The 12,826-nt window shown below is 43.8% G+C and overlaps 1 protein-coding gene across 4 annotated transcripts in view; it reads right to left on the reverse strand.

Moving 5' to 3' along the window:
* Nucleotides 1-4,694: 4,694 nt before the first annotated feature.
* Nucleotides 4,695-12,826, reverse strand: part of LOC116392866 (sarcalumenin) — a 12,857-nt gene continuing 4,725 nt past the window's right edge. For 2 of the 4 annotated variants that reach the window (XM_031864666.1, XM_031864669.1), the window contains exons 2-8: nt 10,848-12,344; nt 9,127-9,219; nt 8,282-8,377; nt 7,402-7,518; nt 6,963-7,196; nt 6,420-6,769; nt 4,695-6,194 (exon numbers count right to left, since the gene is read on the reverse strand). In XM_031864666.1, the coding sequence (XP_031720526.1) occupies nt 5,694-6,194; nt 6,420-6,769; nt 6,963-7,196; nt 7,402-7,518; nt 8,282-8,377; nt 9,127-9,219; nt 10,848-12,344 (2,888 nt within the window). In that variant the 3' untranslated portion in view covers nt 4,695-5,693. The remainder of the gene's footprint in view (nt 6,195-6,419; nt 6,770-6,962; nt 7,197-7,401; nt 7,519-8,281; nt 8,378-9,126; nt 9,220-10,847; nt 12,345-12,826) is intronic. The other 2 variants (XM_031864668.1, XM_031864667.1) reach the window with 2 other exon arrangements.

The following is a 12,826-nucleotide window of genomic DNA, read 5'->3' on the forward strand; positions in this document are numbered from 1 at the left end:
GCAGAAAATCCCCAGAGCAATGAAGGAAACCCCTTTTGGCTATCTCCTCGGAGGGACTATCAAAAAACGCCCCACAATCGGCACCATCTCCTTATCGCAACTAATTCCTTAGGTCTGGGTAGCGCTAGATTCCTCTGGCATGCGTGTGTCCAACAAACACAACACTGTGCGCTCTTGGCTGTGGTGCGTCCTCTTCCGTCGGCCGCTGGTTGCCTCCCTTTCCCCCCTCTCCTGATATCGCTCTCTGCTGGATTTTAGGGGCTAAATAAAAACAGACCAACAGCGGGAGTTTCGTGGATGCTCTCCGTCGGAACGTGATATCTCCACTCGTGTAACTGCCACCATCTTCGCCGTGACTGGGTCGGAAATCCTCCCCCAGCTGTTGTGGCGGCGAGGGTTGGTGTGACCAGCCTGTCAAGCGAACCACGGTTTAAAAAAAAAAAATCGGTTTCCGGTGTTGCCTTGCAAGCAAGGACGGCCAATAAACAGGATTAGTCAGTTAAATATTTTAATTTGGACTTGTTCAGGACGGTGGTTCTGAAAAAAGGCTACAGAACACAGGACAGCTCACGGAGGACACGCCTTGTCTTTTGTCGGTTAAAGAAGCACTATTCCAAATAATTCAGTCAGTCGTGATAGTTGACGGTAACGTTAGTTAGCCAACGTTAGCTCATGACAGTTGACGTTGCGCACAAACTTCTTGGTGAAGTTGTGTCACAGCCAGCCATGCATTTCTGGGACGATGGAAGAAATGGCTCTACAGCTAATAGAAGGCTGAACCTCCGTGCATAGACGGTATGAACTGTTAACTGCACGTGAACCCTGCACCATAGAAGGCAGCCGAACTACGCTGTGCATTTCACAAACTCGCAGCCAAGTGAAACGCCATTTAACGCCTTTAATTTGAAGGCAGACCGAGCTCCGGTGATTTACCGCCCCGGTTGTCTGTCTGACTTGACGGTCGGTGGTGTGTAACCGTCCAGACTGGAGCTTGATGTGAATATCTGCCATTACTGTCTCACCACTGATGTCTTCACTCCCTTCACACTCAACTAATACTGAGTCAAGTAGTTATGCTCATAAGCAACGTTAATTACAGCGTTGTCAACATGGTTTGACTTTTAAATCATTCCTCGCACCTGCATCATTACACACTCAAGTGCAATGTTTTCAGGTGGAACACTGCCTTGAACATGACACTAACATTGGTTATTCTCAAGATATTAATTCACAGATCCCAGTCGTTCCTAATTAGCCTCCTGTAATGACACACTGATTCACAGGGAGTGTGTTAAGTTCAGTGTGGCCTATTGACTACTAACCCATACCACACGTTTAAGCAGTGTGGACCTCTTACTTTAATATAAGTGCCTCTAATAAATATGTGTTTGTCTTAAAGCAGTGAAGTATGGCACATGACATTGCACTGTATTCCTGTTATGTAGCCTTTCAAGACATGTACGTGGACTTTAAACTAAAACATGACATGAATTACTCATGAAAGCTCATTGACAATGTTCACCATTTAAAAAAAATACTATATTGCCAATGCCTGAAGGCAGTAACTCTATTCTACTATTGATCTGTCACTTTTCCATGATTACACCTCCCAAAATTGGCTACGAGCCTTAACGAGAGAAGCAGAATTAGTTGTCAATATGTCTTTCTTTCTTTTTTTTGTCCTCTTTAATTTGTCTCCAATAAAAGCACTCTGTTGTATTTGTTGTACTTCTTTATCTCAGATAAACACAAAAACCCTTTCAAACCGGTACAAATATCAAGCAGCAATCATGTTATTGTGGAAAACATTTCACAGGAAATGTGATCTATTGAGAAAAAACAAAAGCTGGAGTTTATTTTTTTACTATTCACGACTATTTAATTTCCTATATTATTTTACTATAGTAATATGATTCACTTTATAAAGATGCATTCATTTGTTGCACCATAATAACAATAACCATAACATCTCTTCGCATTTCATATTTTCTGGGGGTGTTTCTAGGAGTTAGGGTTAGTAGTTTTTAAAGGGGCTCAAAACTACACACAGATTTCACAGAATGTAGAGAAATAAAGAGGTATGAAAGGAGCTTGTCAGTTGGCAAACGTTTAATTTTGAAGGCCAAATATATTGAAGGAAGACATACTATGAGGAAGAAAGGAGGCTGGTTTACTGTTACACAATACGTGTCATTGTTGTCATTTATGTCTCTATGGCTATCAAACATCCAAGGCGGTATGCATGAATGGCCACTATACTGCCGTCTCCATGGACCACACTGTATTTTCAGCTGGTGATATTGTAGTGAGATGAGATTGTGAATAGCAATGAATAAGAATATATGTGTGTCCTCTGCCTTTGAACAAGCCGTCATGTTTAAACTTTGAATCCAATAAAGCAATAAGCCTCTATGCACCATTCAAGTGAGTGTGAGTGTGTGTGTGTGTGTGTGTGTGTGTACGTGGCATGAGGGTGGCGTGTGTGCGTGCTTATGCTCGAGAGCTTACAAGTGGTCTGTTTGAAGAGTTGATAAAGCTGCACTGATAAGTCTGTGTTAATATTGTTCCTTAAACCTGTGAGCGCTGCCTGTCAACTCAGCAAACAGATAATAAACGGATTATTACCTCCATATTTATACGTTTAGCACTTATTACATATGCACGGGTGTGTTCATGCCCTGTGTCACGGGACACAAATGCACTTGTTGCCTTGGAGCTCAGGGTCAGCAGCAGGACGGCTGCAGATTTATAAAAGTATTTAAAAGAAGCACCAGTGAGAAGACGAGCTGCCAGAGAATATGATGACAAATAGGCTTAACTCAGTTCATATTAAACGTCGGGGCTTGTTTTCTTGAATGGGTTCTACTTTAGAAAAGCTCACGTGCAGTATTACGAGCAGTATTTTTTTGTTAATGCTCAAAGACCACTTTGATCGAGACTGAAATCGTTCAACAGCTACAGAATGTCCTTCATGTGCCCAGAGGATGAATCCTAATGACTTTGGTGATCCTCTGAATTTTGCTCTAGAGCCACCACGAGGTTTACATTTTTGGGTTGGAGTGAGATATGTAAAAAAAATCTCCAATACTTAGTTTTACAACCAATTACCTGCAACGGCTAATGGCATTCCCATCAGCCCCGGCTGCACTTGGTGTTTCGTCATACTTAGCAATAATTAGCCAACACGCTAAACTAACACGATAAACACTATAGCTTGTTGACATCAGCATGTTCACATGGTCATTGTTAGCATGCTGACCATAACATTTAGTTCAAAGCACCACTGTGCCCGAGTACAACCTCAAACAGGTAACTGCCATATTGTGGCCTTCAAGTGCTCGACCAGATGTCACACTCTTTGGACAACGATCCATCCAGACATTATCTAGACCCACTGAGGGAAACTGAATGAATGGAAAGAGACAGGATGTCAGATTATTTACAAATACTTCAGTTATTATTTGTGTTGGAGTATTTATGTCACTGTACACTGACAGTTCTGAGAGAGGAAATGTTTTCAGAAGAGTTTCATGAATGTAGCTGTTCTGGAATCTATTCATAATATATTCTGGTTGACAAAAACACTATCTATCATGGTGGTGCACAACATTGTTGCTCTAGTGTTGTGTCACTGTGTTGTTGCATGCAAACAGCTTTACGCAGTTTATTTACATGTATAATGTCATTGGTTTCTACCGTCTACAGAATGCCATGGACTGCCTGATACTGTACTAAAAGGATAATATTGAGTATATATTTTAAAACTTAAAAGTACGGCATTGTAATCATGTGACCAAGACAAAACCTATTTTCAACCTAAAAATACTGAGCTTCATCATTGCTGTGTGTCACAATCATATATCAGATGCTATTGGCCCAAAGCTGACGTGGGTGGGAGTAATGGACACAATATGCTTGTTGTATTGCCGCAAATGGTCCCCATCTGTAGATTTAAACTTTTCAATGATACAGCACAATTTATTCATTTATAGCAAATTATTACGCTGACCCCCCCCGACAGTGCTACAGACCCCTGGGGGGGCACATGGACCCCACTTTGAGAATCACTGCTTTAAAGTAGACTTGAATGAGTCCCAGTTGAGTTGGTTGCTGGGTATCTGATTGATATTGAATCGGTCCAAAGAGTGCTAATGTTATGTTATGTTAATGATTTATTTTTTCTCTTGCAGGAAATGGTCTCCTGTTTTCTCCTTTACTTTGCATTACAAATAAAACTGATGAAAAGAAAACAAAGCTTCCCTTTTCCTTGCACTCTATGTAGTCCATCTGACTGAAACATAACTGAGGCGCCTCCTGGTGGCTGTTTTCAGTCACTGCAGGGGATAACTAACCTGCTATCGCATAGCAGCATGTGTATTGTTAATGGGTTGTTGGGCTGATGCTTGCTCATCCAGCTGTTACACATTTAATCATGTTCCTCATTCATGCAATGCTGTTATGTGTGAACAAATTAGTCTGCACATTTTTATTCTGAAGGTGCAGTTTCTCCAATCCAGAGCAGTGTGTTGTGAGGATGAGAGCTCGTGCTTTTAGCTTGCATTTGGCCCATCTTTTCCAAATCCCCTGAACAACTAAATATCAATTATGTATTGTGTCAGGGGAAAACACTTAATCTGTAATGTCTTTGTATCCATAAAAAGGAAACCAAGCCTGCAGAATTTCATTTAGTTGTTTATTTAAAAGAAATCACTCAAAAGAATGACAAATACAGACGAACCTAAAGGAACAATGACAAGATTGACTTTTTAAAGGAAATGCAGCCGCTTTGCGGTAAGACGGGCAACGGTTCAGAGGGCTGAGAAGGCCGCGTTGGCATTAAATACAAGCTTACATGAACAGGAAGCTACGATTAAATGATGTTGTTATATTCAGTCAAATCAGTCCCAGTGCAGCACTGAGACATTTTGAAATAAAATGTGCTTCTATAATGAATGTCTATAGTACAACAGAGAAGAGAGGACAGTACAGTGTCCAGCAGTGCAGCACAGTACAGTACAGCGACTAAACATGGTTGAATCCCTGCTCAATGAAAACACTACGGGAAAACCCTTTTTCTTTATTTGGTTGTGCCACCTTTGAAAATAAGCGTCCTGACACAATAACAACAACATGCACTGGTTTTACTGTAAAAACACAGCACAGCAGTTTGGAGAGTGGCAGCGTTTACTGTCTAACTACACGACATCGGAGGAGTACGATCGCTGCCAGCATCTTTCTCTGAAGCAGAAAAACTTGAATAAATAATGTACAAACTTGAACACAGTGAGAAACCAGAAAACATTCATTAACATGGAAGGTTACATAGGAGAGAGACATCTTGGATTTCTCCTGTTGTATGTTTCTCTTGCAGACAGCAATGGCTTCAGATGGAAAGTTGACTTCAAGCCTCTTTTGCTACATTCTTTTTCCTACTAAACCATAGTAAAAAAAACAACAAGTAGATACCAGAAGGGTGTCTTATAGGACAATGTGTACCAGAGAATCGTTGCAAAACTAACCCAGGTCTGCTCAGTACATCTTTGCACATGTTCCACTCTCTTTTCCCTGCTCAGTGTCTCCATACCCAGTTCTGAAAATCACAGCGGTGAGGATTGTTACAGGAAACCCTCTGGTTGCTGCCGCCATCTGCCTCCTCTGTTCCATCTCCTGCAACCCCTCGACTTCCATCCGTCTCACTGCTTCCTCCAGCGATTCTTGGGTTTCTCCTCACACCCGGGACCCTCACAGGTGCCGGGGAGCAGAGGCGGAGGTGAGGGTGCGGCATTCGCTGGTGCGGGCGTGTCTGCGGCCTTGCCGACGCTGCTGAGCAGAGCCGGGAGCTCGTACGAGATGGCCCTCTCCATCTTCTCTAGTAGACAGCCGCCGGTCCAGCTGCAGTGGGAGGAGAGCTGCTTGAAGCTGGAAACCGGGTTCACGCCGAAGAAATCCTGGTAGGCTTCCTTGTTGGGCAGGTCAAACTTGCTCACGTTGGTTTTGGCCAGAATGGATTTGAAGATATAGTACTTGTCCGGGTCATTGACAATGTCTTGGAACACCTCGTGGGGGTCGCTAAACCAGCCCAGCTTGTCGGAGTAGGTCTGGAGGTAACGGTCAACCAGCAGGGCGTGGATGCGCACACGGATGCCATGCTGGCGGATGAATGCGATCTTGTTCTCCATTTGATTCTCAATCACCTGCAGAAGAGGACAGAGACAGAAATGAGAAGAGATATATAAGTCACAATGTGTAATGTAAGTGTTTTGTGAGTTTTAGCCATAATTCTTTTTAATTAGTATCAAATAAAACGTTACCTCAGAGACCTCATAAGTGTGCTGAACTCTTTAAAATGTGGTCATGTAGCTGGTGTTTAAAGGAATCATATTGTCAAAAAAAATAAATGAAGAATAATCATATCATGCCTGGTTGAGGTCCTCCAGCAGAGAGGTCTCCTCCTTCATGAACAGCTCTCGGCTGGTGTCTGCAGCATAGTCCTGAGGCCAGAAGGAGCTGACGTACACCCGAGGGGGCTCTGTGACTTTCATCAGGGGCGCCATGCTCCAGAACAGGGCCCCGTAGACCCTCATCAGGTTCTGGGTGGAAAGGCTGTCGGCCTTGTTGAGGATGAGGCGAATCTGGGACTCGCGGCCCTTCATCTGCCTGAAGAGCATCTCCAGCTCCCCGCCCACGTCCAGCTTGGTGGGGTCGAACACCTGGAAGATCAGATCTGCTCGATCAATGAACCACTGGCACACCTCGTTGTAGGGGTAACCTGAGGAAGAGGAGAGACGAGACACGATACATGAGGTGTTTGTGTTTGTGTGTGTGTTGTATTGATACTGTGTGTCACGGTAATCACCGCCTACTGTCGGTTTGATGTTGCATATTTTGTTGTAGTAAGTCTACAAGTCTAATGGTTGTCTGTGGCTTTGATGTAAAAACATTATTAAGTAATGGCCACTCACCTCTCTCCTGCTGCTTGCGGTTTTCAATGATGCCGGGCGTGTCGACGAAGGTGACCCTCTCCAGCAGCTTGTGGGGCATCTCGATGCCCACCAGCCGCTCCAGGAAGCCTTGGCCAAACTTCTCCAGGGGAGAGAAGGACCGTGAGCTGTCTGCTGCCATGACAATGCCCTCAATGGTCCGAGACTTCTCACCGTTCATTATGACTGTGTACTCTGAGGTGGTGGGCTCAGCACCTGGTGGAGGGATGAAGCGGGGATGATTTAACACCAGCTGCACTGGAGGGTGAAGCTTATTTATTGGTTGTTTGTTGGTTCATTTTTAGCTGATATGTTCAGAGATAGGCAAGATATATGTAATACATTCATATATTCATGAATCTTCCTCACTACTCTGGTCGACTCTTGTTAAAATAGGACAATAGGTTTTATCATTGTGAACCTGTGTACAGTTCCTGTGAGGTGCCGTGAAGTCCCAGCAGGTAGTTGATCATGGAGGACTTGCCGACGCTCCATGGTCCCAGGAACAGAACCATGGGCTTAGAGGTGATCTCGCCATCTAAAGTTTTTGTTAAAGACATGCGCATAAAGAAAAGTTTTGAGAGAGAAAGAATGAAAATACATTTTGCTTTAGAAAATTAATTAAGCTGCAGTTTATCTCGGGTTAATTCAGAATACTACTCTGCATGAACGTTCTTGGTCCTCTCACATTCAACGTGTTGCGATCGCCCCTTATTGTCTTGTGTCATCTTGGTGTTAAAATGTACACAAGCACACAGAAAATACCCAAATCAAATGGGCCGACTGAACAGAAATGTCCTTCACACATGAGTTACAGTCCGGTACAAGTCTTTCCATTCTGCACCACAAGGGGTCCCAGAGTCACATGCCCCAGTTTGAAGACTTCATCCTGCTCCTTAGCATAAATAATACCTCCCTGCCCTCAAGTGCAATGGAACAAAGTTGTAGGGAGTCTGGCCCACACAATGTTCCCTTTACTTTTCAGCAGACAGAGTCCTTATTGTGCTTCTCTGTGCGCCTGGTTTGAATAATGTCAGGTCCTGGCTCTATTTCTTCTTAATCATGACTTTATTTGTGCTCCACTGTTCACTGGATAGTAATGTTGGCTAAATTCCGTTTTCTTTTTACATGAATGCTTTGCCCATGTGGGCCTGTAAATCCTTGACAGGTTAGGGACCCTAACCCAGTATAATATTTAGATTAGATACTGATGAGCAGCCCATTCGCCATTTACTACGGTCAATATTTCTCATTGCATGCTGTTTAATTCAGAGGTAATCTCAAGAAGGAAGCTGGTTTACCTGTGACTTCATGCTGCCTGAGCTCGTTGTACTTGTAGGCTTGCTCCATTGGCTTGATGGCAGTGTGGTAGATGTTCAGCAGCTTCTTCATAGCAGCTAGTGTTGGATGTATTCATTGGGATGTAATGGCGAGAAGACATGTTGGACAAGATTATTATTAATGCTCTTATACCATTACTGATTACAACAGTTCCCTTGGCAGTGCATGATGAATTGCCCTCATAAAGTTGATTAAATCGAGCTGAGGTGATTAGAAGACTTTGAAATGAACCAGTCTTCTTTGGGAGAACAGAGAGGCTTTCATGGCCGAGGACAGTTACACATTCGCACTGATTAATCACCTGCCTCAAGACGTGTCTGCACGCTCACACGCATACACACACACATGCATACAGTACACACACTCACTCACACACACAACAGCCCCAGGACTTAGACATCATGAAGCAATTTTCAGAATAGTTTCGGCAGAAAATCCCCCCAAATTGTCTCGAACTTCCTTTCATTCTCATGCAAACACATCTGCTTTTCTTTTCCATTGACGATGTTGCTGTAAACAATCTTCACTTCAATACTGAACTACAGGCGTTTCCACAGCCACAGTCTGAAAGATATTTGAAACGGTGGGCAGCACAGCAGTGTTTGTCAGCGAGCATCCTATTTTTGATCAGCAGGATGTGGTTTTCCCTTTGTGCATGTGCAATATGCGTATGCATGAGTGTTTGGATGTATATATTTGTGCTGGTGGGAGAGAGGTGCTTTATGCCCTTTCACTGCATTTCAAGCAAAGAAATTCAAAACCACATGTCTTATGTCAACAACTTTCAGATGTCTTTGTTCCTCACCTGAGAGCTCTGTCGAGGGTTCAGTAGTACCCAATCGCAGCGTGTTCTCAATGTGGGTGCGGTCCCTCGGTGTGCGCCCTGCTGCCTGATGTTCTGATTGGAGGATCAGAGAGTTAAGTCAACTGGTAAGGTCAACATGCATTTACCTGTGACAGGAAGTAGTAATGCTTAGTCAGACAGAGAAGGCCTGGAACACAATTTTATTGTTTTCTGCAAAGCTACATCCATGAAATGAACCACTCCTTTCAGCCAATTATTAAAAACTCAGCCGACATGGTTTCAAAATAAAAGTGCTCCTCCAGGTAAATGGTGTCCTGAGTTGTGAGTGACAAGACCATCTGGGGGAGAGTACAGGCCCAACTGTTATATCATGTTGTTGTCCATCGATTCCTTTCCTCTGCTATTTTGGTTTGTTTATTTCTGTACCAGAGGTTGTTGCTAATTCCCCTTTAGCTACACACTGTGTCACATTCAGGGGGCTTTGCATGCCTCGGAGAGAAGGATAGAGACCTTTGCTGTCATTTCACAGCCCATCTCAGCTAAACGTCCCGTCACACAAGAATCTGAATTTGCTACCACTTTATAACAAAGCATACTTTCTACAGAGCTTCATATATGTGTATGACATTTTTTAAAGTCAATAATCAACCATTTGTACGGACAACTTTTGCGTTGACAGGTTGTGAAAAATCCCTTTGGCTGTTGTTAATCCTCTTTTAAATAAGTTATTAATAAATACATTTTAGTCCGGATGTCCGGAAGCTCATTTCCAGAGGGTGAGTGGTCTTAAAAGGGGTTTTCAAGCTAAATTAAAGTACTATCTTAAAAGACAAAGAAAGTTGTGCTCTCGGGATAAACACCAGCCACGAAGGGGTTGCACAATGTGACAACGCAAAAGCTGTCCTCAGTGGCCTTTTATTGCTTCTTAAAATGTATCAACCATTGATAAAGCCATTAATTACAACTTAAACACATCTGATAAAGTGTGCCTGATCAGAGAGTATAGTTACAAATCCTCAAATAACAGGTACGTTGATGCAAAGTTTCCAAATTCTTTTGAAATTCATGAATTTTACGTTTCTTTTTTACTGACTCTTTTTTCTGAGCTTGTTTTTCTCAAATTTTTGTGATCTGCTGTTTTTCCTCTTTAGGGTTAAGATTACTTGGTATATTCCATTTCCTTTTATTGTTAAATAATTTCTATCTCTGCGTAAATGATTTGTAGTAAATAATTCACACCATAACAGTTTTCAAAATATTTAGATTCGTCATCTCACACTCTCAGGATAAAGTGACAAAAACAAAAGATTGTAACAGTAATCGTGTCAGAAACGTATCGCAGGCTTTGTTAAAATCAATTACTGTGGATATCTATCTATCTAGTTCAAAGAGATAACACACGTTACATAAAACCACTTCCAATGACACTCGCACAAGTGTAATGAATGAAGTGATGAAGTGGGATCAGAGTAATAGATGGGGATCTCTTTTAAGACTCAGCCGTCATCTTTTATAGCACGTGTCAACACCCAGACGTCAGATAATGGCTTCCTTAATTACAGAAACAGCGACTGGATGGGCACAGATTTACTGTAACGGGATCCCTGCTGCTCTACTTGTTGCTGCTCGGACTGTTACCTTCTGACACAGCTTCTCTATTGAGGTGAAAGGAGAGTTACACTTCTGACATACTACAAACAGATGGTGTTATCTTTTTGTACCTTTGGTTTTTGACGGTGCAGGCTCCTCTGAAGACACCTCCTCCACTGTCACCTCCTCGTCATCGACAGGTGCCTCCTCCACCATCGCCTCCTCAATGACCGGTTCCCCTTCCACAGTCGCATCCTCTGCAGATTCTGGTGCGACCTCCTCCACAACAGGCTCTAGCACCACTGCGGGCTCTGGCTCTGCAACTACCTCAATCTCAGGCTCTGAAATCACCTCTGGTTCTGGTTCAGGCTCAGGAATCACCTCTGGCTCTGGTTCAGGCTCAGGAATCACTTCTGGTTCAGGCTCTGAAATCACCTCTGGCTCTGGTTCAGGCTCAGTAATCACTTCTGGTTCTGGTTCAGGTTCTGAAATCACCTCTGGCTCTGGTTCAGGCTCAGGAATCACTTCTGGTTCAGGCTCTGAAATCACCTCTGGCTCTGGTTCAGGCTCAGGAATCACTTCTGGCTCTGGCTCAGGCTCTGAAATCACTTCTGGTTCTGGTTCTGGTTCAGGCTCTGAAATCACCTTTGGCTCTGGTTCAGGCTCTGAAATCACCTCTGGTTCTGGTTCAGGCTCTGCAACCACCTCAATCTCAGGCTCTGAAATCACCTCTGGTTCTGAAATGACTTCAGGTTCTGGCTCTGCAACCACCTCAATCTCAGGCTCTGAAATCACCTCTGGTTCTGAAATGACTTCAGGTTCTGGCTCTGCAGACACTTCGGTCTCAGGCTCTTCAGTCACCTCTGGTTCTGGTTCAGATTCTGCCATCGCTTCAGACTCTGTTTCCTCAGATTCAGAGTCTGTTTGAGGAACCTCAACTGGTTCTGCTTCTGGTTCCAGTGCAACCTCTTCCTCAGCAGCTTCCTCCTCTACAGCCTCGTGTATGGAGGTTTCCACACCGTCCTCAGCGGCTGCCTCTGTATCCTCCTGTGTCTCTTCAACTTCTGGTTCCTCAACTGCTTCTTCTTCAGCAGCAGCTTCTTTCGCCTCTGCAACTTCCTCCTGAGGTTCATTCACTTCTTCCTCCTCGTTGGATAATTCTTCCTCTGCTTCTTCCTCGATTTTCTCCTCCTCTTCCTCAACCACAGCTACTTCCTCCTCTTCAGATGATGCAAACTCCTCAGATACTGCCTCCTCTTCCACACTTTGATCCTCAGCCTTCTCCTCAGATGTCTCCTCTTCTTCTACCTCTTCCTGAGACGCAGCCTCTTCCTCTCCATCGCCTGTAATCTCCTCAGTGGAAGCATCGCCCTCCACAGAAGCTGCCTCGTCCTCCTCTTCTTCATGCTCCGAGGTCGAAGCTGAATCTTCTTGAGTATCTACAGCTGATGGAGGTTTGCAGGGCTGGCATATGGCCCTCTCCGGGGCCGGGGTGTCGTTGGAGGAGCTCTGGCTGGCGGGCTCCTCTGTTGTGTCACATCCACAGGAGAAGAGATCTCCCTCTGGCTGCTGGAGCTGCAGACGCACCAGGGGATCCTCATCGTGGATGGAGGGCCCCGTCAGAAGATCTAAGAAGAGGAAATAAGTGATTAGAAGGAGAACTCTGGTCTGGTGTCTCTTTCCAAAAACATTTTGAATGGGTGAGCTTTTGATCAGCACCAAGGCAAATAGTGCTTCAATTAAAAATGTAGAATTCATCCCTGATCAGAGTCCTGATCGTCATTTACTTTTAAACGGAAGATGTTCAGAAATAAACTGACCAATCAGACTGCACTATCTAGCAGGACCTCTGCAGACCAGTCACCTTTGTCTGCTACATCAGTGTTTGACCAGTGCTCAGTCACTGTGCAAGAACAGAGCAGATCAGATGTTCAGCACCTCACAGATTTACAGTGGGTACGGAAAGTATTCAGACCCCTTTAAATTTTTCACTCTTTGTTTCATTGCAGCCATTTGCTAAAATCAAAAAAGTTCATTTTATTTCTCATTAATGTACACTCAGCACCCCATCTTGACAGAAAAAAACAGAAATGTAGAAATTTTTGCAAAT

This window comes from Anarrhichthys ocellatus, unplaced genomic scaffold (assembly GCF_004355925.1).
Source record: "Anarrhichthys ocellatus isolate YVR2014 unplaced genomic scaffold, GSC_Weel_1.0 scaffold31, whole genome shotgun sequence".
NCBI lineage: Eukaryota > Metazoa > Chordata > Actinopteri > Perciformes > Anarhichadidae > Anarrhichthys > Anarrhichthys ocellatus.